The sequence below is a fragment of the Doryrhamphus excisus genome, chromosome 2, assembly GCF_030265055.1.
Source record: "Doryrhamphus excisus isolate RoL2022-K1 chromosome 2, RoL_Dexc_1.0, whole genome shotgun sequence".
In the NCBI taxonomy this organism is placed as follows: Eukaryota; Metazoa; Chordata; class Actinopteri; order Syngnathiformes; family Syngnathidae; genus Doryrhamphus; species Doryrhamphus excisus.
In genome coordinates, this window is record NC_080467.1 from 6,595,997 (window position 1) to 6,622,894 (window position 26,898).

The 26,898-nt window shown below is 46.0% G+C and overlaps 1 protein-coding gene across 2 annotated transcripts in view; it reads right to left on the reverse strand.

Moving 5' to 3' along the window:
- Positions 1-587: 587 nt before the first annotated feature.
- The window catches only part of ctif (CBP80/20-dependent translation initiation factor), a 36,060-nt gene continuing 9,749 nt past the window's right edge, over positions 588-26,898 (reverse strand). For both annotated transcript variants that reach the window (XM_058064187.1, XM_058064186.1), the window contains 6 exons: positions 17,760-17,836; positions 11,656-12,190; positions 10,753-11,046; positions 8,093-8,248; positions 3,318-3,371; positions 588-2,486 (listed from right to left, as the gene is read on the reverse strand). In XM_058064187.1, the coding sequence (XP_057920170.1) occupies positions 2,265-2,486; positions 3,318-3,371; positions 8,093-8,248; positions 10,753-11,046; positions 11,656-12,190; positions 17,760-17,836 (1,338 nt within the window). In that variant the 3' untranslated portion in view covers positions 588-2,264. The remainder of the gene's footprint in view (positions 2,487-3,317; positions 3,372-8,092; positions 8,249-10,752; positions 11,047-11,655; positions 12,191-17,759; positions 17,837-26,898) is intronic.

The window sequence follows — 26,898 nt, forward strand, 5'->3', positions numbered from 1 at the left end:
AGGAGCCCAAACAGTTCTTTGAAAGAACGAGACAGCAAAATATAATAGTAATATACAGTATATAGCTTTTTAAAAACGCATGTAATATGAACATTTCTTCACATGCAGCTTTTTTTTTTGCCATTTTTGTAGGATGCATCACTACTTTACTTTAATGGACTCCCTTGTCATTAAGGAAGGGAAAAAAATATGGCAGCACAAATGTCAGCAATCTGAATAAATATGCAAAATGAATAATGCTAACATGAAGCCACTGAATTGGAACACTGTTTCTAATTCCTGGTCAAAATGCACCCATCACATTTGGTGTGCTCCCTCCTAGCACTTCAATTATATTTAAATACTTGCAAAATATACTGGATGCGGACTCCCGAGAGCCCACTGACAGATGCTACATGAGCGACAATTGGGCACGTTAGCCCTGTATATACGTACAGCATATACGTACATGGCTATGTCGTATTCAAATACACAGGTTCATACATGTCCATAAAAACAACCAGATAGTGTCAATATTGAATGCACACCAAATATCAACAGCTACATTTCATTTGCAAAATCCTTCATTCCTCATTTTTTTTTGGGGGGGGGGGGGGGGGGGGGGGGTCAACTATTCCTTTCTTGCTTTCAAGCTAAAGGCCTCCTCACAACAGCGTAAACAAGTCTACGGTGTGCACCGATGCCTTAGCGCTAATAATATGTCTCATACATCCTGTATATGTTATCGTCATGAAACAAGGCTAGACAGTCCGGGGGGGCGTCCAAAACGACGGAAATGAGGTCGCTACGGTTGCCGATTGGGAGGGCCATTTTCCGTGAAAGATAACTCCTTTCTTCTGGTAGTAGTACAAGTTAACTGGCATGCGTACTCTAGCATCCAATTGCAGTTTTATTCTTGTAGTATTCCAACTGATCTGTGATGTCGCAACTTTAGCATTCCAATGTTTTTCTAGGAAACACTCCACTTAGCCATGCCTTTTTTTTGGTCTTATCCTGACTGACATAACATCAACGCTCTATCTTCAAAGTCATCATTTCTTTTTTTTTTCATATTACCCAGTTTTATTCTGGTAAAAGATCTGACTTATTTTCGCTTAATATCGCTTTTCATGATTGGGAAGAACATCAGATACCAATATCAGCTGATTTTTATGCTATATCGGGACGATAATTATCACATATCCCAAGTATTCCATCTTTCTTCTTGAAGTACAACTTCTTTTGAGCAATATGGCTCGTGACATTCACGGCTATGTCATCGTTACGGTAATATCAAAACTTCAAACTCGGAATATTACAACTTTATATCACCGTGACTTGGAAATCATATCCTGTTTTTCATCACAGCCTCGGCGAATGATGACCTAATTCATCACATGACCACGTTCCTATTTTACATGTAGTTTCTAAAAAACGCTTCATCCCTTAAGATGGCGACCAAGTTCTGGTCTTGTCAGCGTGGCCCCCAATAGTCCTTGGGAAGAATCACATGGTAAAATACAATCTATAAATAAAAAATGAAAAGGTTGCTGTTCTAACGGAGAACACACACACACGGCTTGGGAGACAAAAACAAAAAGATTTAACAGCAGTGGGTGTCTTTTTTAATTCTCTAATGCTGCCGATCCCCCAATTTCCTCTTTTCCTATGAGGATCGGAACGCCTGGAGTGTGTGTAGTGTGTATAGTGTGTATAGTGTGTAGAGTGTGTAGAGTGTGTAGTGTGTGCGTCTCACTAGGGCTCAAGCCGCCATCTGCCGCCCTACTCTAGCCAGCCTGATCCTTATCCTGAGCCCAGCCTGGCCCAGCAGGCCGGCTGTCTCATTCGCACAAAAAGGCTTCCTGCAAAAGGAGTGGGGGCGGGGGGGTGGGACAAAGGCAGGGGGAGGAGCCACGTGGGAGTCCCGCGGCGAGACCTCCTGACCCGGGTCCATGTGGAAGGGAGGGCAGACGGCCCAGACATGCAGACAGACAGCACCGTGTCTGCTCCCTGCCTTTTATCAGCCATGGGGGCTGGCGATGGGGGGGAGGGGGGGTGGGCGTTGGACAAATGAACACAATGAAGAGACCGACACGGACACCCCTACCCTCCTCCTCCTTTAAAATCTCTCTATTCCCAACGGACAAGCTGCTGCCATCCTCCCCTACACAACCCCCCCCGGGCCCCTGTTATCCCAGCATCCATATGGGCAACACCGCCCCTAGTGGCCAAACACCATGCTGCCCCCACACCTGGCACTGCACATGAAAGGGTCCCATTAGAAGCTAGGCCATGGTGGTGAGCTTTCGGATGGTGCGGTCGTAGTACTGCGTCGTGAGCGCCTCCAGGGGGCTCCAGCGGTGGGCGTGCATCTCCACCACCTCCATGAGGAGCGAGCGGGTCAGCGGCGACTCGGCCGGGCACAGCATCTTGTCTCGCACGGCCGCCAGGAGTTCCGTCATCATTTCGGGGAGCTGCTCCTCCAGGAGACGCCCCGTGCTCTGTAGCTGTTGGACGGGAGGGGAGGGGGGAGACGGCGGGAGGAGGAAGTGTGAGACATGGTCTGGCACCTTGTTACCGTGGATACCGTCAGCGCGGCGGAGGTTCACGCCGCCTCTGGCCTGTCTCTCCGTTCTAACCTCCCCTGCTGTCTTTCCCCATGTGCTCAGAATCAGGTTTCATCTAGAACTGCTTCCTCTGCGCTATTGCATATTCCCAACCCCGGAGAGGACGGCCACGGTGGGAAACACCCGGCGTGCCGTCGGAATAACAAAGTGCGACATTACACTACAGTTGTTCATTTACATAAAACACACACTTTAATAAGCAGCTCGCTGACTGGCGTCTCGTGTGTAGTATGTGTGTAACCGTGTGTGGACGAGCGTGGCCATATGGTCTTGTGTGTAGTGAGTGTGTAGTGTATGTGTGTAGTATGCGTGTGTCGTATGCATGTGTAGTGTGTGTGTGTGTAGTATGCGTGTGTATGTGTGTGTGTAAGCATGTGCGGACAAGCGTGGCCGTGTGGTCTTGTTTGTAGTATGGGTGTGTGGTATGTGTGCGTAGTGTGCGTGTAGTATGTGTGTATTATGCGTGTGTCGTATGCGCGTGTGTAGTATGCGCGTGTGTCGTGTGCCTGTGTCGTCGTGTGTCGTGTGCGCGTGTGTAATATGTGTGTACTATGCATGTGTCTTATGCATGTGTGTAGTATGTCTTTACTATGCGCGTGTAGTATGCGTGTAGTATGCGTGTAGTATGCGTGTAGTATGCGCGTGTAGTGCGTGTAGTATGCGCGTGTAGTGCGTGTGTAACCGTGTGCGGACGTGCGTGGCGTGTCTAACCTCCATGGAGCAGCACAGCACGGCGTCCTCCTTCACGTCTTTGCTCTGCAGCAGCTACATGGGAAAAAACAAGAACAGACGCCGCGTCAATTTGAATCAAGACGTACGGGAATGTGGGAGCATGGAGTTGACGTAAAGCACAGCGAGGATGAGGGGGTGGGGGGGATTCCGAGGCCAGCACATATGCAAATATACCGTACTGCATGTAAGGAGGCTGGACATGTTAGCGTGGTTCTAATACCATCGGACATTAAAGGCAGACCTCATAGAGCTCATAGGGGCCAGGTTCTTCTAGAATGCTACCACTTGACGTAAGACTTACGTAAGCCTCCTTTTCACCTAGCAATACTATTTGCTTCATTAGTCTATTTTGGAGCCGGTCCATCAGCAGCCTCTTTGTTGCAGAAAGAGGCTTCTGTCAGCCGTACCACACCAAAACATCATCAGCAAATTCAACTCTCCTCTTTGCATGCCGCGACACGCAGTCAGGACTCATGTCACGTTCAAAGACAGCCAGACATCACAAAATCTAACACTACAGTACAAAAGGACGGCCAGGTCGGTGCGCGTCTGAAAGTCATAACTTGGCAGTGTAACGGTGGTGTGACTAATGTAGCATTCCATTCCTGCATTTAATGTCCTAACGTCTCGTGTGTTGCTTTCAGGTACTATAATTGGGTGTACAGTCCAAATGACAGCAAAACTAGGAACAGATCTTGTATACGTAAGCAGAGCACCCCCTTACAGTCTGCATTTAGCAGAACAACACGGCCTACGATAACCAGAGGAATGGGGACATCTGGCCACTCCGGAAAATGTAGACTTTGGGTTATAATAATAATAATAATAATAGACAGATAGGATATTTTGTTGGATTCTTGACGCAGCTGATTTACCCATTGGTGCTATCCGGTGCCAACTGGACCGTTCCGTACTTATTTGGAGACATATAAAGTCGTCTTCGTGTTAGCCAACTCTTCTACTCTTCAACCACTGCACACACAAGGGTGAGAAATTGTCAAAATATACACCCCATAACGGGGGTCCATCCCAATTGTCACACGGTCTTGAAATTTCTCACACAGTGTTTTAGCCCAATCACAGTAAACGCACTGGCAGGCAAGTTCGGTTACAACCATGGCCGCCATCAAGCAACCCATGATTTTGATGCTTGTTGTGCTTCAAAACAAAACAGATGGGCTTTTCTATGAGCAGAAGGCGGCCTTGAGGACGAGGTGAACCTGGTCCCAGTCGGTGGGCCCACCAATTTGGAGCACAGTATAACAATTCAAGCACTTTCCAAGCCTTTAAGCAAGGCCCATAAACAATAAATGCTCATTAGGTAACACACATTGCTGCATCACATTGTTGGCTCACTGACGGCGTCCATTGGGGAATGCACTGGAAGAAGAAAGTCAAAGAGTCTTGTAGTCTCAAGCTAGAAGCATAATGATACCCCAACTGTCACTCAAGTCCAGAAACTGCGGGAGTCACCTTCTCAGCATGTGTGGATGGACACAATGGCAGTTCTGAGAAAGGAAGTGCAAGCGAGATCGACTCCTAATGAGTTCTCGGGGGAGCCAATGGTGGCGTTTTCAAGTGTACTTTTCATCAGTTCATGTCTTTACGCTTCCTGTTTGTTTGTCTCTGACGTGTGTATTAGCTTGGCTATTAGCTTACTCTGCTCAGTAAGTACACAATCTCCTGACAAGGAGGCAGGTATAGAACTCCAGCCGGGGAACCTGGGGAATCTCTGATTCCCATTTTCAAAAGATGTTTGATCAAGAACATGAAAAGTGACAAAAAGGAAGACAGCTGTGATGTTACGGAAAAATATTCATATTCAGGTAAGGCTTTTCTGCCGAGGTCTTTGAATATGTGCTTGAGAGATCAATCACTCAGAAATAAAAACTGACATAACACTGATGGTTATGGAAGCGGGGGGGGGGGGGGGGCAAAGCGTACAATTTCCAAGCGAGAAGCAAACATGTTTCATCGTTATACTAATGACACACACGCACATGCACACGCACGGACACGCACAGGCCGCGTTGGATGTTAGAACCATGACTACTTCAACTTCAGATGGTTTCCAATAGTTGCATAGCAACAAGACCAGCCTTGTTCATCAAATATTCGCTTTTTGCCATCTATGATGAAATGTTCTATTAAAAGTTCTATTAACCCTTAAGGGGTTCCGTAAATTTCACTACACATTTGTCCCCCGGTGACACAAAATGGTAGCTTCCTAAATCTCTACCTTTCAAAATGAAGTCATATCAAACAGTAATATATAGATTTCTTACCAATGTTATAACATAACTCTACACTTGTTTTATGAAGAAAGACAGCTGGGATAGGCTCCAGCATATCGGCGACCCTGGTGAAGATAAGCAGCATAGACGGAACGTGGAGAGTTTTTAAATAAAAACACAAAAGCACATTATTGAAAGGCATTTAGTTAAATCCGTTTTGGATTATTTATTTCATTGTCTTTGTCATGTCACCAAATGATGATCAGAATGCGCTTTATCCACAACCGGCGTGAAGGAAGTATTCAATATGTTTGCATCTTCTGACATTGCCTGGCTGCTCAATCCACATAGAGAAGATGTGTGGGAGAAGATTCATGACAAATGCGGTGAGTGTATTGTTAAATAGGAGAATACGCTCCAACTAAAGGCCTTTGTTTGAAGAGCGTGCGGTGCTAGGGGGTTGCCAGATCCAGGAATCCAGCCCGGAACTATTCAATTTCAGGCAGCAGGAAGAAGCATTTTCTGGTGCTTTTTGGGATCTCCTTTCGCTGCAGTTACGAGTGTGAGTTCATGTTGAACAAGAGAGTCAGTTTGCTCTCCTTCTCAGAACCCCCCCATGTTTTAGCAGAAACAGACCTCGTCATTGAGACTGTGCCCTAAAATCAGGTGTGCAATATACGGAGATAAGTCACGTAAAACCTTCTCCGCTGCTGAAACTCTCATCCATGCCTTCATCACGTCCAGACTACTGCTACAGCATCCTCTATGGCTCGTCATCTCAACAAACCGTAGCCACACCCATGGCCCCCAGAGGCTCCGCTGGCTCCCAGTCCCATATAGCTTCAAAGCCCTTTTTAAAATGGCTTTTAAATGTTTTTATTCTGTGTGTAGCTTGTTTTTTATTTATGGAAAGTGTCTTTGACTTCCTAGAAAAGTGCAATACAAATAAAATGTATTATTATTATTCTTATTATTATTATCATTATTATTATCATTATTATTATTATTATTATTATTAATATTAAAACACCGTCTGTACCCTTGAGGTGTTAATAACACACACACACACAATTACACACACACACAGTTACGCACACATTTAAGGTGCATCCTCAGATAAAGCATCAATAGGCAGGAAAATATTTTGGAATCATAATACTACATGTATTATATAATATACTACATGTTCACCTCCACTGTCGATCATGCTTGGGGGGCCTCTAGAAAGAGGGGCATGACAACGTCTACATGCGCTCCCCTGCACTTCATGCCGCACATTAAAATGAATACCTGTCAAGTAGTGAACAAACTTCCTGCTCAGTAACCGTCCACCTGACCGCAGACCCCACAGCTTCCTCTCCCCTCCCCGTCCTCGCCAACCACGTCTGCGGTGGCGACCCTGTACGGTTTCCGTGGATACCAAGAAGTGTGTGTCAGACAGCGTGGCCTGCTGATTAGCACTAAACCGGGGTCAGGCACTTTCCTGGAAGGGATGTGCAACGCTCCGACTGCACGTACCGCCAACGAAAAGCCGCTGCGGTGTCTCGCGTCTAGACTGCGCCTGCACTCAAAAAACGGAAACTGAAATGGTGTGGTTGCGATGTACATGTCAGCTGAGTGCTTTGGTCTGAATGGAAACGTTTACAAAATGATAAATGAGACACGAAGCGTGAACAAGCTCCTGTTTGTACTGCAGAGCCACTGTAGAGCATAGTGGGGCACGTTTGACTCCTTGTTTGGTTCGGGTTAAAGGTACAGTACGGGCGTTAACGTCAACACAAGAGGTTTAAGACGGCTCCAGAGATACGTCTCGCTCCGATCGGCAAGTCAGTTCTGGGACTTTGCGGTTCAGTTGAAGTCAACTGTGAGCACAGGACGGCCCAAAGATGCTGAGCAGGGTTGACCAATCTCTGTGCATGTGCTCTTTAAAAGTACATTATACAAGCTTTTTGTGAAATCTAAGGTGGTGAAAATAGCACAATATCAAAACAATAAACCCAGTAGACGCCATTTTGGTGGGCCATTTTTCAGTGACGTAACGTAAGACGTGGCGTAGTATTTACTTCACGCATGTTCTTGACTGCTCAGTCTTTGGTCACGTCACCAAGAGAAGCACACCAAACTATGCACCAAGTATCATTTAAAAACCATTTTGGTCCACAAAACCACTTTTGTGTCGCAAAGTGGCAAAGTTCCTCCCATCACAAACTTGGGGCCATACTGATGATTCCTCACATTTAGCTTTAGACCGTAAGCACTTTCGTGCTAATCATTTTAAAGTACAACCTTTTCATCGTCATTAAACCGAATATTTTCTTGAAAAAAGGGGACTAAAGGGCCAAAAAGGGACTAAAAAGGGCCAAAAAGGGACTAAAAAGGGCCTAAAAGGGGCCTAAAAGGACCTAAAGTCTGACTGTCACGCCAAGCTAAAGTTAGCATTGTAGTTAGCATTGATTTCAGATGGTTAAACAACAAACTGCCCTTTCCGATTGCGTTCATTTTGCAGCTAAAAATACACACCTCTCGTAGGCAGGTATAGATGGGACACACAAGAACCCGGAACGGCTGTCCGGAACTGCTCCTCATGGTCCCAAACACCTCACACAGGAAGGTGATGAAACCTAACCACATCTCCACATCTGACTGCTGAATCTCCTCCCGGTGGGCGAAGTCCCGCTGTGGGTTGGCAATGGAGGTGGAGTGGGGGGGGAGAAAGAGAGAAAGATATTAATCTGTGGTAGGTGTATATTAATCATGTTACATTATCACCATGTTTCCGGCCAGAGCTGTTAGTCACCATTACCATCTGATTGGAGGATTTGGAGGTGGCTAGAAAGCTAAAAAGCAACATTTGTCCAAGGCCAGGATGACAAAACATGCAGCAATAAAAAAAATCAGGTTTGTGTCAAATACAAAAATGATTTCACAAAAAGAAAGGCAAAATACAACAAAAAACAACCCCCCCCCAATTTGCCAAGGCCCGAGGTAACACTCATCATCAATACAGTATAAAACTGTAAAGTCCATCGACTTGATCGCTATCTGTATCGGCTTATCTCACTCCTGGATGTTGAGTATCGGCATCGGCAGTATCGGACCTGATGGCAGCCTCCCTACAGAAAACTCATCCTTCACTCTTTGAATACGCCATGATACCAGCGACATGCACAGCATGTACCAGCCCGCATGTCAGTAGGCTTCACTGACTATGTACTCCTTTCTTGCTTTCGCCTTCTTCCTGTTTTATTTACAGCAATTGGAACGTGAACCCCCGCCCCCTTGCGCCAAAAGCCAGCATCATTAGCCGCTGCGCTAGCCTTACATAGGAAGCTGCATGTATAAGCATTTCTGTGTGAGAATGAATGGATGATGAAAGGCTTTGGCAAGGCCTCGTGAGGACCCCCGCTACAGGCCCCCCACCTCTACAGCAGCTTTCTCTGCTCTGAGGGACCTTGCACATGCCCTTGCTTTTTCCCTGGTATCAGGGAACCCCCTTCTGTGCAGAATACATGTACCAAGTGTTTTAATATGGCTTCACATGTTGTTGCACTGCCAGTCAAAGTAGAAATATATGAACCGGCAGCCTAACGGCTCACTCTGACATTTTGAACTAACAACTCGCACATCTTCTGCGAGGTGTTATCTGCCTCACATGACGCCAGAGGTGGGAGATGGAAGATGAGAGCAGAAAAAGAAGGCCAATGCTCATGTTGCGCCACCTCCGTAGCCAAGCTACACACTACATGATAAACCATTAGTGCGTTTGCTTTCTAATGAGCCCAGTGGTCACACAATAATGGCCCTCATATTGGGAAACAGGGAGTCTTGAAACAACATCATTAACAGAGGCCTTCATGAACCCGCATTTGACATTTACAAAAAGGGAGCTCCTAGGAATGATGAGGGCAAGGAAATACAATGAAATAATGTATTATTATTGATGGGGAAATATTAGCCAACACACCTCACTTTTCAGGAATCATTTTACCATATCTTCTCATGGGACACACCAAAGCGCTTCCCTCAATGAACCGAGGCTCCCCAGTGGCAGCAGCACTCGTGCCGCCTCAGACGTCCACCATACCCTTGTTCTATTTTGGGTCTACCCAAGCTTATTTAGACACAATAATGGCACATGCTGAAACGTAAGGGTGGGTTTCAAGCCATTTAAGCTGATTCAAGCCATTTTGAACTTAGTTCTCCTAGTGGAGATGACTTAACAGCGCCTCTGCTGGTTACAGCCAGTCACTATCACTCTCTCCGATGGTAATTATGGCCGCCCCAGGAGCTCAACCCAGATCGGGAGTCCAGAAAAGAAAAAGAAAAGAAAAGCAGTGGAGGTGACTTGGTGTGGCCACTGGCAGGTTGACGTTTGACCTTTTCAATGTCGCGTGAAGACAGCCTGGACGTGTTCGTCTTGGATGACCACCTCAAGACACTTTCCCGTCGTCCGACTCGCCGGACCGAGAGAGGGACTTGCTAGGCATGGATAGAGGGGAGGGTCGCGGGTGAGGAAAGACAGGGGGGGCACGGGTGCACAGAGCTCATGAGGGCTGCGGAGGCTGGGTAGGGGGAGAATGCTTGAGATGAAACTTTACAACAGTGGAGAAGTTGGCTGGTAAAAAAGGAGGGGGGGGTGAAATTGGGCTTATGACACCAAAAACCAAACTAAAAGAGGAAGAAGAAGCTGATCGAATGAAAGAGAATGCAGACAAAACACGAGGACCAGGATTTCCATGGAAGCTTAAACTTGTAAAATCAATGACTAAACAACAGTGGGATCTTGAAGATCAAGAAGGAATTCTGGATCCGGAATATCTAAGGCTAAGCTGTTAGGATGCATGTTCTGTGTGGGTTTTCTCCGGTTTCCTCCCACATTCCAAAAAACATGCTAGGTTAATTGGCCACTCCAAATTGTCCATAGGTATGAATGTGAGTGTGAATAGTTGTTTGTCTATATGTGCCCTGTGATTGGCCGGCGACCAGTCCAGGGTGTACCCCGCCTCTCGCCCAAAGACAGCTGGGATAGGCTCCAGCACCCCGCGACCCTTGTGAGGAAAAGCGGTCGAAAATGAATGAATGAATTTCTAGACCCAAAAATAAATACATAAATACATTTTTAGACAGGCCGTCTCCTTTTTTGGGCGAATATGGTGAAATCCTGGAGAAATAAAGATTACCTGTAACATGTTGAGAAGTAGCGACCTAAACTTGGTGCCTTCCACCATGAACAGCGCCATCTTGTCGCATAGCTTTGCAGCAGTGGCAGCGAAGCTCCGGTCTGAGACGGCCTTGCTGTAGATGGCGCCGACCACCTGACACAAAGTCTCCTCCGACCGTGCAGAGTTCTGGGCCTCCTCCATGAAGGAGGCCAGCTGCTCTTCCACGCCGCTGCTGTTGCTTCTCATGCTGTTGAGCAGCTCGACCAGGCGGTCCACACTCTGCCAGCCGGACGCCTCTGTGGGCGCATCCTCCTTAGGTAGCAGACACAAAGACGCATTCATAGTGGGCCCCAAAAAAATCAGATTTTTGTATCAACCTAAAGCTAAGTGTTTACAGATTGGCAGCAAGACTTGAGCCATGACCAATTGGTACTTTTTATTTAGCATTTTGCTTATTGATCGTTTCTATGCAAAAACAAAAAACAGACTGTGTACATATATTTATACTGTTTATTTTGTATATTTTGTATTTTTCATTCTTTTTTTAATAGATGTGTCTGCACCTACTATACCAAAACAAATTCCTAGTATGTGTTTGATCATACCTGGCAATAAACCCTTTTCTGATTCTGATTCTGTAGCAAAGCTCTTGCCCCGATTCAGAGCCGTCACTGAGGATTACTGCTTATGAATTTTCCCTTTAGCTCCTGCTGAGGGGTCCCATGCCGTCCCCTCCAAGCAGCCAAGCAGCAGTCAAAGCTGACTCACTCACCAGTTGAGTCAAAAGCAAACGCTAAAAACCAAGTGGCTGCATGACTAAAAGTGTGGCGGGTTTGAGAGACGCAAGGAGCGTGTGTACAGAACGCACTAGTCCTGATTGGCTTAATCGTGAACGACAGGAAGTAAGCAGCTTTTCGGTACCTTGTCCTTTAGTCTCCTCCTCAGCCTCTCCTTCGACGACTGAAGCAAGCTGATGTGGGGCTCCCGGGACTGCCCCTTGCTTGACGTGCTGGCCCCCCGCGGGCTCGGAGAATCTTTGCCTGTCAGATCTGAAGAAGCGTTCGTGTCGAGCGCTGACTCAGATCTGGATGAGTCACCGGGACTCTTGCGGTCTCGAGGCTCGTCCATCTGTCGGATCTGCTTGTCGCCCACTTTTACATTCTCTGTGGTCTCTTTGGTTGCTCTCGGAGGTAATCCTTTATCAGAGTTTGACAGGTTTTGCTGTCCGTGACCTTTTTGACTGGGTTGCCAACGTCGATGCTGGCTGTATCCGTGCGGGGTTCCCCCTTGGCGTGGCCCGTGCCCCCCTTGATGCTGGCGAGGCGACCGCCCAGCGCCATTGTTTCTATTGTCTCCTGCTTCTGTTGGGTTGGGTGACTGCTGTTGGGTTTGATCCCGTTGATGTTGCGGGGACGGTTGCGGGCTCTGGTTCTTCCCTCCGCCTCGCTGTTGTCTCCTGGAACATGAACATGTTTTGGTTAGCGTTGCTGTCATGCAGCATCGTGGCTGGTCAACAACCTCTAAAAGAGTGCCGAACAAAAAACAGCAACCACCACTACTCCGCCATTCACGGCATGTCGCTTACATTTGGATGCAGTTTTCCAGTCCTGCATAGTTCCGTCCTTTAGCTGCACTGCCTCTCGGCTTGACACACCACCGACATATGGTGCAGGAGATTAGGCACCTTGGCACCACAAAGGTAACCTCAGCCACCTCAACATAAGTAGAAGTATGAACAAGCACAAGCCCAGCCAGTACGCCACCTTTACTTGGGATTTATCTGTACAAATCACCGCATGAAAACACATAATAATGTCGCTTCGGGGGTTTGCATTTATCTTTTTCAAAAAATGTCTGCTCCACTGCAGAATTTCTAAAAGGTCAAAAGGTGACAAACTGAGAGGCAAACTTCTTTTAGACATCAAACAGTCTTTAGTCTGTGCAATTTTATCGCTGCGTGAGCAGGGGGTGAAGAGACTAAGTCAATGCAAATGTATGATATTTATAGCCTATTTTGTATGCATTCATTTGGTGTACGTCCTTTCCGGCACCTCGGTTCCACTCTCCTGGGGAGCTTCGGAGACAGTTCATCTTCCGGTGAGCAAACAACGGCCTCCGATATTCAGCATCTTTCTAAGACTGATGTTCGTTAGGCTAAGCTTTCCCATGCTATGGAGCGCTGAGCGAACACGCTTTCTTCGCGGTTTCAAAAGAAAGTGATGGCTACAAAGCCGCTGTCAAGGTTGCAATACTTCCACTGAGGTTTTGCTTAATCCCAATCAATCTTAATGCCGTATCTTAATGCTGACCGACAGAAATTGTTAAATCGCTTTTAATGGGGCCCAAAGAGGGCAAGCAAGGGGTCGCTCAGTGAAGACAACCTGAAAGTTGAGTAGGACAATATCAGACCGAAACACACGCGGACTAATGATTCATTTGATCTTTATGACAGCTGTTAGTAGAGGCTCAAGCCTCATAAACCTTTCCCCGAAGAGCTGGAGGCGAGGAGGTGAAAACGAGCCAGTAATAAAATGTTCATCATATTTCATTGCTCACACTCTCCTAACCGTCCATCACTACTGGCGTGACGGCAGAGGGGTAACGTGTTTGCATTAGAGAGACGATGGGGGCCGCTGATGAAGTTTTAGCTTTCAAGTGTCTACACAGAAACACGCTTGTCTGGGAAGCCATCGACAATCTAATTAAAACGGAGAAACATTCGAGGATAACGAGTCTCGTAGCATCAGTGTGGTCATCATAATGAAATCGTTTCATGTTAGCTGCTTTTTTTTTCTCCCTTCTAAAACTAGAATGGCACACAGGAGAGGCCAGACAATGTTCATTTGGCTCCGTGTTTAACTGTAGACCCTTAAAGATGCCCACCTGCTGCATATGCATGAATGTCATTAGGATTCATACATTATTCACTCAGGAAATGGTGGAAAGAAACCTAACGTTTCTGCCATGTAGGCAAAACTGAAAGAAAACTTTGCGGGTTATGAAAGAAAAAGTCTGGATAGATTCATATAGTGTTCCATCTAGCTGATAATAGCTCTTTGGTGGAAGCAACAGTAACAGTGTGTTGGTCAAAACTGAACATTTCATGCAAACATCTTCCGTGTGAATATTTCCACTGGCATGGCTCCCAGTTGGCATTCTCTTGTATGTGTTGTTTTATAGTCCTTTTATAGGACTTGTCAGGAGTCATTCTATTTTGTTAGCCAGTCTGAACAAGCGGACGACGACCGCGGCTTCTCTCGTCTGTGGATTTGGTATGTCCGTTTACAGTGCCACGCACTGTATATGCGTGCCATATAGCTTTCCACCAGAGATCCGTTTCCGTGTGAACATGACTCTTTACTGATTCGACGCAGTGGGGGCAGCAAAAAAACAAGAAAAACAAAGCAAAAGTGCTCTAACCGGGGCATACGCTAACCGAGGTTTCACCGTATTCGATTTGATGTTGTCAGGCTCATACACAACATTGTCATTCGTGCTCCAGGATGGCACACTTAAAAACATAGCAAAAAAGATACTTTGATGTTCAGTACAAATGTAAACGTTAACAGGAAATGACTACAGGAGCTACCCATTGTAGATGCCATATTGAATACATTCTTTACATTCACCCACATTCAATATTCATTCTATATCCAAACGGCTGATATTGTTTCTTATCACATACTGCAGTATTAATTGGCCCTGTACCCAAGAAACCGCCCATGAATGATACGGGAAAAGGCCGAAATGATACTGTGTCAAAGCCCAGGGCAGTGATACTGATAAAATATAGAGTTTAACCATGTCCAGTATCAGCCCCCGTAGCTGTCCACTCAGAGCGCGCTGCTCTGGTATCGTGCCCGTGAAACAACCAATCAGAGAACAGCGCACGAGCGTGAACACACCGCGTTTGTTTTGCTGCCAAAACTTGATTAATGGAACTTTAATTGTCAGACATTGATAAGACTGTTGATAAAATATTATTGTTGAAATATTTTTGCAATTATTGTTTTTACACTGTTTAGATATAATACATGTTATAAACTGAACATTTTCTGGAAACAAAATGGTCTTTTGATTAAATAGTACGTGATAATAAGCTCATGATTAAATAGTATGTGATAATAAGATCATCACATGGTTTGTCTGGTATCAGGCCCAGTATCATGATACCAGCCCGGTACCAGAGAAACCATGTGATAACCTATAAATACCCCTTTTACAGTGTGGGTGGGGCTCCAGCCAGGTATAAAAAGTATTTCTGGACAGAAGTACGGTGAACTGGTCGCAGTGATCTAGCGCTCTAGCAGCAGGAGAGGAATAAGTCGGGAGAGGCAAGCAAAGAAGGAAGAAAGAGGATGAATATTAATTAATATCATTTAAACGACATGCATAGACGATAAGAAGGCAACTTGAAGAAAGGTGAAATGAATTATGGATCATGGGATGCATACTGGCGATCAATCAGCGCCTGGATACAGAACTCATGCGTGGACACATCGGGCCATCGGTCGAGCCAGACAGATTGATTGGCACAGGGAGAGGATGGGGGCGGCGATGGGGGGGTGCACCGCCGGCAGACAGTCGATAAGTGGGTCTAAGTTTCACACGGACCACAGCGGGCTGCTTTCATGGAGTGTGGGGAGGCGGGGCTAGCCTGCCTGGCTGAGCATTTGCATTCCGGGCGGAGCCAATGAAAGGATACAGACCTCCACAGTGTATCCCACCAGGCAGGATCATGCACATGATTATGTACCGTGAATGAAACATTCAATTCTAATAATAAGGTTGTTGACAGTCTTTTGAAGGAGGGTGACTCCTTCAAAAACTTGCTCGAAGTCAAAGAAATGGGACATTTTGGCCCGGGTCAGGATCTGGAACACCCAACAGTGACCTATGGCCTCAATCAAGCAAGAGCTTCAAGACAGGAAGTGGCGAATCGTTGGAGACTACCCCAAGGTATTCCACTGGACATCGTCCAAACATTTGCCAACCAAAATGTCCAATATAAGAAAGAGTAGAAAGCGGCATCATTTTGGCAGTGCATCACATGACATGCACGTTTTCAAATAAATCCCACAGGGAATGGCCGACAGGAGGCATGACAAGCTGTTCGCTGTTCAACATGTATGTACCACTAGGTTGGGATTTAACATCCAGTGGCAGGGATGCAATACGGAGAAGAACTCTTAGAAATGTGGGTGCGAGAAAGGAGCATATTGAGTGGTACTTTGTACCCCCCCCCCCCCCTTGGCTGTGGGAACAGCAAGCTGCACATTCCAGTAAATCACAGCTAATTTCAGCCCTGCTCGACGTGCCTTCTAAAGTAGAAACACATGTCGTATCGCCCCCTTGCCTTCTCCTTCCCAGCCAGGCAGCATTCAGGTGGCCGTGTCACGGCACGTTATGGAACACAAAGCATATCATCTTCTCGTACGGTTCCGCTCACTAGTAGTGATCAGGTTGGAGCACATCAGAAGAGAAAAACACAATACACAGTAATATATATATAAACAGAATTAATATACAGAGTGTGCTTTCACTCACACAAACTCACATTCGTTTCAACACTTGCATACTCCCTCGTTTATCACGGTTAGTTGAATTTCCACCAAATAGGATTCCTTCATCATCAACTGAATATTTTCACAGTTAAAACCTGTTTCATATTTTTTTTAAACAATTATTAGTGGCATCTAGACCCTTTACTTTCGTATTATAGCAAGTGATGTCGGGGGTTGAGAGTTGTTATGGGCTATGGCTGCAACAGTTATTATGATGATGATTACGTTATGATTATTGTGCTTGTTGTAGGATCATTTAGACCTGCAATAAAATCCAGTCGTTTAAGTTTGGTGCTTTGGTGGTCACCTAATGGCCAATGTAAACATTTGCAGGTTTGTAGTCTTATCTGTATGTATATAGGTATTTGTGTGTATTTTGGATGTGTATGCCATTTTATTTCGGCAAAGAATATGCACAATTTACGTAATCATAATAGGCCATAGTGAACCATGACCATATCAATTAATTCATGCTTGAAAAGCGATGCTTGAAGCGGGATGCAGCGAGGGACGGCTGTATAGTCCATCCAGTGCAGGCAGCTTGAGGTTGACCTCTGATTTGTTCATCTGTAGAAACTATTTTAACAGCAGCAAAATAACCCGACAATAAAACATTTCAAACGTCTACAGTCTGAAGGATTTGGGAACGTTATTGACATTTCTTTATTGGTTTGCCCAACAACACAATTGACTTTAATGACCTTCGAGAGGATGACTTGTTGTTGCCATTTCTAAATTCCAGAAGTCAGTGAAGGCACCTTCAGGAACAGCGTGTTCTGACAAAGCCCACCACCCTCTTGGAGGGGCAGGGCTAAGCTAATGATTGTGTAGATTGCATAGATTTCAACCAATATTTGGTGCTGTTCCCTGTGCCAACCCTGCTCTTAATCCAGCGCCGTGGACACAATAGTTCTGGTCCACAGAAATCATTTACCTTGATAGGACAGAAAAAGACAGACGAAAGCCAGTTTGTCCGTTTGGTACAAAAGTTCATTTCTCTAACCACAAATACGTCCCAAATATTTTCTCCTTTCCTTGTCTCTTAGCAACTGGAGAACAATTTTCCAGTGACATCAGGGCATGCAGCGAGAGAAGCAGCCTGCTTCACTTTAAGAAGCTGGTTTCAATGAAGTCACAAATTCGATTTGACTGTGTATACAATAGGAGCAGATGTGCCAGCGCTAACTTTAGGGGGCGGACTGAAAACTTTCAATGTTGCTAAGCATGAAAAGTCAAGTCACTACGATTGCGAGGCAAAAACCTTGAATGTCTCCGCTTTCTTTTTCCCTCCCTTCTTTGTGCTTGTCTGCGCTCAAGTGCGGAGCCTGCATTCCTGTGTTGACATTATCTGTTAAGGCCCAAGGATTGGCTGTTTGACATCTGACATCACCACATTAAAACCTTCCCTCTCGCTCAGCCAGACGTGTGTGTGTGTGTGTGTCGACTTCCATGCGTCATTACCGGCGGTCATTCCTCCTGCGTCGGAAGAGCTTTTTGGTGTGTGCGATCTCAGCCTCATTAGGAAGGGGTGGGAAGACCTGTTAGGAAGCAATAATAGAGACAGCGGCTGTCAAGACCAGCAATGTGCAGCACATCACCAGATGAAACATTCTACAGCAGTAAAAGTGCATGAGAACATGCGTGTTACACGTCGAACCCAGGGACTTGTTGGGGCTGCTTGGAACCCATCCATTTATTGGACTTCTGAAGGGCTTGAGAAGAGCCGATAAAATGGATTCGTTTTAACAGTGACCTTTACAGCGGAGTTTGGTCACTCTTGTGGCTTTTCCAAAATATATATTCAGGAAAAAATAGGAAGCATCTTTGACTTTATTTGTTGTTGCCTAAATGAAGCATGTTCAAGCATATCAATGAAGTCAAATAAACAGTTGTACCTCAGTTAAGCTCCGTCCCACATCTTTGCTAAGGTTTTGCCTCGGTTTGCATTCGCCTGCTTGGTTAGTGTGCAATATGGCGCACAGAAACTGGCATATTTGTGCTTGGATTGTTTACGGCGCCATCTTGGACCACACATCGAGACGAAATCTCACCATACTTAGTTCACCCCTCACAACGGCAGCCTGCAAGTCATTCATTCATTTTCTACCGCTTTTCCTCACAAGGGTGCGGGGGGTGCTGGAGCCTATCCCAGCTGTCTTCGGGCAATAGGCGGAGTACACCCTGGACTGGTCGCCAGCCAATCACAGAGCACATATAGACAAACAACCATTCACACTCACATTCATACGTATGGACAATTTGGAGTGGCCAATTAACCTAGCATGTTTTTGGAATGTGGGAGGAAACCGGAATACCCGGAGAAAACCCATGCATGCACGGGGAGAACATGCAAACTCCACACAGAGATGGCCGAGGGTGGAATTGAACGCCTGCAAGTCAGTTTATATAGGCTTACTTATACACAAGCTCGCAACAATCGGCGACATCCCCTGAACTGAACCCCCACCGGGCACGGAAAAAGTCAAAACCCCCTGTGGGTAAGGCATCCCCACAAACAGTGGACCCTCAGCATCATTGATTGTGACGAACTGTAAATAAGCTACTATGAATACAAAGAAGGTTGCGGTTGCCGGCAACATTTCAAAGATGCTAGAGCCCACTGATGAATTCAAGACATACGCGAAGACATGGCGTCCATTTTGCCAGGATGTAGCGGAAGTACATAATCAATAGGACACCAAGTAGCACCCATTCATTCATTCATTCTCTACCGCTTTTTCCTCACAAGGGTCGCGGGGGTGCTGGAGCCTATCCCAGCTGTCTTCGGGCGAGAGGCGGAGTACACCCTGGACTGGTCGCCAGCCAATCACAGGGCACGTATAGACAAACAACCATTCACACTCACATTCATACCTATGGACAATTTGGAGTGGCCAATTAACCTAGCATGTTTTTGGAAAGAGGGAGGAAACCAGAGTTCCCGGAGAAAACATGCAAGGGGAGAACATGCAAATTCCACACAGAGATGGCCGAGGGTGGAATCAAACCCTGGTCCTCCTAGCTGCGCGCTAACCACTCGACCGCCGTGCCGCCCCACCCATGAATAACATTGTGAAAGTTGTACCGGTTTTTAACGAAGGAGACGACAAAGCATGGAAGGTGATCCAAAGATCCAAGCTGATGTGGATCACGTCAGCGGACGCTAGCGAGGGACAATGCGAGGATGCTGTGTATGGAACTAATGAGTATGCTAAAGAATTTAAAGCAAGCAGAGGCTGGTTCCAAAACGCTGAGAAAATAACGGCCATACGCAGCATTGTCGTCACAAGTGCAGACAAGCGTGCAAACCTGGGTAAAAGGGAGGTTAAACGTTCAGCTGTCCATTCATTTGTCACAATTTGTCTATAAAATGTGTTTTGTGTTAAAATTGTTGAGATGAATCGGACTGACATTATTTTCTTAGGTCTGGAAGCCATGAGCTGCGATAAAGGAGGTATGACTGAACCTGACGGCTGACTGACAGGTACACCATGATGTGCGACTCTTCCACCTCCAGATGCGTGTGGTCTCCTAATCATGGATGAGCTGGGAAACGAGCGCTGCCAATTAAACTGAACACTTCCAGCGGCAATGTGTGTCGTTACCATGGTTACCAGACGGCCTGCCACCAGTGCCAGTTCACAAGACTAAAGCAGTTCTACTTCTTCCTGGTGGGCCTACAGTATATAATTATATGGGTGACATGTCTTCAATAACCATGCGGTGGAAAATAAAATAAGTTGTCTTCTTTGCTGATGGGAGATGAGCTGTGGTCTAGCTCAGCTACAGTCCTGGATTTTATGGCCTCCCTTAAGCCTTGTCATCTTTATTGCGGCGCTTCTCAAAAGCAAGGGTCAGCGTCAAGATGGCTTTTCTGGAGGTCAAGCGTGGCTGCACCATCATCATTCTCATTCAGAGAGCCTTGATGATCGGGGCAAGTGTCGACTCATCACATTGTGGCCTCTTGAGGTGCAGTGCGGGCCCCGCATTAGGTACACACCCCCCTCATACCGTCCGATACAAGCTATGCATTTAAATATCTGCTTCACAAAAGATATCGACGCTCAGCTGCAAATATGAATATTCTCTCCAGAGGTAGCAGTCAGGCCACCTCAGACCCCGTAAAACCCGACCAGGAAGTGGCAACAAGACCTGGTGCACAGCCATCAAAAAGACTTGAGATTTTGGTCTGTGTGGAGAAGAGTGCACTGAATAACAAAAGCGAACATTAGGAGAGACGAAAGAGGCTATTGGGTACTTTTGAACAAGGCGTACAAGCGGGGTGCTAATGGGAATGAAGAGGGTGGTGATGAGAGTAGAAAGCCCCTTCACCCGATGGTTTGTCAGAAAAGCACCAGTGCACATTCAGACAGAAAATAAAAGTGCATTACCAATTACCAATTGGAGAGGAGGACAAGTGGCTGGTTCGGGTGCACGTGGATAGCAGGAATGTTTTCCAGGATTGTTTTTGGAGTTGGAGGTCGCTGTGCTCTTGGATGATCAGACAGCCGTACATCACACGGGGCTTAATTTGCCGCACAGTGGACAAGTGGTTGAAATGTAGACCACAAGGTCAGGAGATAGGAAGACCTGATTCCACCCTCGGGCATCTCTGTGTGGAGTTTGCATGTTCTCTCCGTGCGTGTGTGGCATTTCTCCGGGGACTCCGCTCCCCCCATTCCAAAAACATAGCTGTCCCATTGAAATGGGACGCACAAATCATAAAATACCTTGGGGTTAACAAACTATACAATGCCAATTACGTTAAGGTTGACGAAGCTATTTGCAGCAATAATCAAAGATGGGAAGTCCTTGTACTGGATTTTAGCTGGGATAGAGACCGTGAAGATGAATCTGTTCCCAAGGCTTCTCCGTCTATTCCAAGCACTACCAATTAATATTCCAGAAAAACAGTTTGAACAACACATCACATGACTGTATAGAGTAGATTGATCTATATCGACATTTTTGCATGTGGATCAAACCCTAAGCTTCATGGTTGTATCATGTACTCGCATGTGTTCGTGTCAATGACAGGATGTTGGCATACGGAGCCGCAAGTATTCCTAGAAAAATCATGTATTCCTAGAGTATTCCTAGAAAATCATGGAGACTAAACCATGCAACTCTAGGGGAACAATATAGAATTCATTTTGAAAAGGCAATCAAAAATCGAGCAACATGGAGATATCTCAAGCATACTGAGAAAGTTCTTGACCTCAACGCCATTGCTAATCCCTTCATTTGAATGATGCCACTGTGGAAGCAAAGCAAGGAAGCGGGCAACCCGGTATAGAAATGGAGACTGACACTAAAGACAGTAAAGTGCATCGTCTTCCCGTCCCTTCAAGTGCATCACAACGCTGAACCACGCGGCGTCAGCTCGCCATTGCTTCCTTCTTGGAACTCTGGCTTATTTGTGTTGCCGGGGGACTGGGCCAAAAGCGATAAATACCAAACGTGCCCAGGAGTGGCATTACAGGACAGGTTGTTGAGAGTAGCGGAGCAGTGACAACATGGGTGATTGTACGTTTAAGGCAGGGAGCACATAAAAGCTGGAGGGAGACACTAAAAAACAACAAAGGAGAAAAGACCAAGAACGGAGGAAAGGCAGCGACTCTAAACGTTGGCACGATGAAAGGAAAGGGTGGGATGGCCAACCTGATGGAGAGAAGGAAAATGTAAACTGTGTGTCCAAGACCAGATGGAAAGGCAGCATAGGTGCATAGAAGCATAGGTGTGATATCCTGAAAGACCAGAATGGAAACCAGGAGCCTGAAACTCAGCCTGTGGACCGTTTGGGAGTTGGAGACCATATTTTGGGGCTCCTGACTTGACAAGTTTAGTGCATGTTGTCCCACAGACGATAAGAGGCCCTTTGGCTTGCTTCAAGGAGGCGGGTCTTTAACTGGGCAAGCAGTAACAACATACGTATACTGTAACTGGAAACTACTACTACTATGAGAAATAAGAAATAAAACACATTAACTCCTTTTACAAGTACAGGTGTATGAAGTTAAATCAGGCCAAACCTCACAAACACACCAAAAAATTGTCCGGTGACTTTTGGCACTCCAAACAATCCACACATATTCACACTGCAGTAAAGGAAGTAAACAATACCTCTTTCCAAAAGTCTAGACCAGCCGTCCTCAATTTAGGATGACTTACAGCATTTCTATGAGCAGCTGGCAGAAAGACCAGTCTACAGAGATGGACATATTCAGGCATTTCACTTCTGTAAAGTACCATCACACCAAACTCACCTCACACATTGACTGCGTCCTATTAGTTACACAAGAGCAATTTGTTTGCAAAATGGTGCTTTTACACGTCTGGTGGCACGCTAGCCAGATGGACCTGTAAGGATATTTCAGGATCTGAATAAACGGGGCATCAAGGTGACCGTAACAACGAGGGAGGACGCCATGACCGCAGTGAAGGGGCGATTAAGGGAGCTGCTGCCATGGAAACGGAGTTGATAGGCCCAACTTCCCGATGGGCGAAGGAAAGGCTCACGGAGTTCGGAAGAAACCAACAATCATAAAGTTATGAAGTTTGGACAAGTAGAACAGCTGATTATATTCATATTCAGATACTACCTTGATGCCAGTTTGAAAGTATTGGTTGTGACAGATGTACCCACTCATGTCTGATGCCCATGACATATCAAGTCTGGTAAACCTTATTAGACGCACTCATATTTATGACTTTATGACTTTTTCTGGATGATCTGCAGTCATCTGCAGTTTGCCAAGGCTGAGAAACCATTTGGAAATGTTTGGTTTCTAATCAGCATATAAGATTAATCTAAGGAAAACACTAATCCTAACATTTAACTACCACCCAACCAAGGCCATACAACTTGTGAATGTGACTTGAAATGGGACGCACAAATCATAAAATACCGTGGGGTTAACAAACTATACAATGCCAATTACGTTAAGGTTGACGAAGCTATTTGCAACAATATTCAAAGATGGGAAGTCCTTGTACTGGATTTTAGCGAGGATAGAGACCGTGAAGATGAATCTGCTCCCAAGGCTTCTCCGTCTATTCCAAGCGCTACCAATTAATATTCCAGAAAAACAGTTTGAACAACAGAATAAAGTGATCTTGAGGTTTGTGTGGCATAACCAAAAGCAAGGGTCAAATTTGAAACATTGCAATTGAGTAAAGACAAAGGGGGCGTGGGCCTTCCAGATCTTAGAAAATATTTCCATGCTGCACAGATGAGAGTGGTTCTATATTGGTGTGACGTACATTTTGATCAAAATGGAAAAACTTGGAATGGACCATTAATGGAAGAGGAATTGAAAGTGCCATTGCAGACGACAAGAAAGGGAGACGGGTATGACCGTGCCGATGATGTGACCAGTTTTAACTAGAACTACGCTTCAGTCTAATACGGAAAATTAAATCAGAGGATGAACTTTGTTCTCACATAGCTCAATCCGTACCACAAAATTTGGTGCACACCTTCAGGCTACTGACAAGCACACGTCTGTAAATTCTAAGCAACATGGCCGCCCATAGAGCAAAAATAGTATGTGCTCAGAAGTCATTGCCCATTTCTCTAATAATTATACAACTTTGCAAATATCTGAATTACATGTATGCAAGCATGCCTTCTCATCCTGACAACTTTGAACATGACCTGCAGGAAGTGGGTCCTTAGAGTCCTTAGTCTTCACATGACTGTATAAAGTATATCGATCTATATTGACATTTTTGCTTGTGGATCAAACCCTAATTTAGACTGTCTGAAACGGTATTCATGGAATTTCTGCTAAGAGGCAAAGATGCGAGGTGCTGACATCCACGTCTCATTTCATATCCGTGATCAGAGGCCGGTGCTCCAGTAGCGCTGACAGATAGACAGGTACATGAAAGAACCCGGCGGTATGGCTACAGGAGGAGATGGAGCCATTGTTGGATCAAAGTGCCAGGGAGGGGAGACAGGTGGGGGGGGGGGGGGGGGGGGGGGGGTGTAGCACCCTATAGAAATGGAATCATGTGACACCCAACGCTGAAGCAGAAGCAGCTTTCTCGCACTCAGCCTCTGTTCCCGCCTCCGCTGCCAACGAGACTTGATCAGATGCGCTCGTCTGTGCCGTCTGACGCCGACAGCCACCTCATCATCCTGACACAATCAAAGCTCTGTGTTAGTGTGTTCTGCGTGAAATGAAGAAGATAAAAAGAGGGGCACGTTCCATATGTAGATACATGGCATATACTGGGAATCCATCCCACGTGGCACGAGTCTGTGCTGCACGCTGTGACACGCATGCCAGGCCAGCAGTCGGAGGTGGAAGACATCTGAGTAAAGGTGACAAGTAGAGCTACACAAGGCAAAATGATAAATGGGAGTGAGACATAAAGAAAAAGACATTTAATGCCAACGACCATTAAACGGAAATAGGCTGCTCATCAGCTAAGACCAGCTAAAAAAGCTAACTATAAAAACCAAAAGTGTTTTTTTTTTTTTTTTTAAGAACTCTGATTATGCTTTCATGGCTCTTTTAGCTGAAAAGGGCCCTGCTGTAAGCCCAAGATCCTTCTCCACATGACGTAAACCCAAGCAGAGGTATGATGAGGCTCAGGTTGGACACTGCAGAAGTGGTCAGTCCATAGTCAGCATAGTGCGGGATCAGGAGCTGGGACAATGGCAGGAAGAGACCACAGGGTGGTGGCTACCGGTCACCGTGACACCCCCTTCCCTCTTTGCTGGATGTTGTTCCGCTGCCCACCAATGAAGGACGTCAAGCGGAGCGGAGGGAGGATGACGAGAGTGGAAGTCAAATACCAAGAGCAAAAAGAAGTGAGGTGTTTTTCATGGGGCGGCTAAGAGGTAATGCTGCGAGCGGAATGCAGTTGACAGCTGGCAGACACACACTGCCACAAAGAGTCTAACCCGCCCCCCCCGAGGGCCCTTCTGAATACAAGTCCTGCTCTGCGGCACGTACGCGTCCAGACGGAGAGGCCGAGTAGTCTGCCACGTATCTTAGCTCCGGGCTCTTGCTTTGTTCCTCCCCGTCGGATGGCTTTGTTCACGAGCCAGAGACCGGATATCTCCTCCATGACTGGCTGCTGTCTCCGCTCCTCGCCCCCTGGTCTCACCTCCTCACCTTCCCTTTCTGGTGCCTGACGTTCTGTAAGGCATTGTAATGCTTGCCCTGACAGGACGGTACAGGCAGAACGAGGCTGGTCATTCAAAACAAGTACAGTAGGTGTCTGGACAACCTATACCTCAATGTATATGACAGTATAAACAATGAACCTGGACAGCATTTTTTTTCCATCTTAAGAACATACGGGAGCCAGGCAACGACCACATCCAGAATCGACTACTGCAACAGTATTCTTCACGGTACAACATCCAAAACCCTCAAGAGACTACAAAATATTCAGAACTCAGCTGCTCGCCTCCTCACCTCCACCCGCTCCCGTGAACACATTACCCCGGTCCTTAAAAACCTCCACTGGCTTCCCGTCCCCCAATGTAGCCATTTCAAAATCCTTCTCATCATCTACAAAGATCTCCACAGTTTGACCCCTCCATACCTTACAGACCTCCTCCATCCACACAATCCCCCGCGTCCCCTTCGCTCCTCAGACTCCAACCTCCTGGCACTCCCCTGTAAGACCAAGCTCCGAACCTGGAGAGACAGGTTCTCCATTGCTGACCCCACCCGCTGGAACTCTTTGCCCCATTCATTCCGTGCTTGCCCCGACCTTCACACCTTCAAAAAACAACTCAAAACCCACCTGTTTAAATTCGTTTTTAATGTCTAACTTTTTATACCTGACTGCTGCGCCCCACCCCGCCTCGCTTTTAGTCTTGTTTTAGCTCTGAATTAATGTTTGGATATTGTATTTTAATGCATCGTTTACTCTGTTTTTATTCAACGCTGTTTTTATTTATTTTTTTCTCTACTGTAAAGTGTCTTTGAGTACTCTGAAAAGCACTATACAAATAAAATGTATTATTATTATTATTATTATTATTATATCTTTTCTAAGGACAATACTACAATAATGAAGCTTGGATATACTTCTGATGGGTCAGTATAAAATTTGTATTGCTGCATATAGGAAAATGATTCCGTTTCAAGGGGACATGTGGTGCTTCTTCCACTTTTCTGAGCTATGAAAGTAGTTATAGAATGTTGTATTGTGGTGTTACACCATGCTAAAGGTTCAGATCATGACTTTGGACCATTTGGAACAAGTGAGCCCTGAAAGAACTTTGGGATGGCTCAAAACGCTCGGTGTGAAAAGGCGTGGTAAAACTGCCCCTTGGTGATGTCACAGAGGAGCGGACTTCCTTATATGGTTCATAGTTAGGAAGCACTTTGGGAGGTGGGCGTGGCCGGAGGCGGGCCGTGGATGAAATAATTGAAAATAGAGCGTTTTGTCAGGAAGCAGAAACCCAAGGAAATACAGCTGGAATGGGTGCAGATTGTTGAAGATCTAAAAGGTTTTCTGTGCAACTGCTCTATAATGAGTCCATCACTCAATACAGAGGGTGGAGCTTTAACTGTTCCCTCTCCATGAATGTCCTGTCTGGTTGGATGACTCCATATGCATTTAACAGATG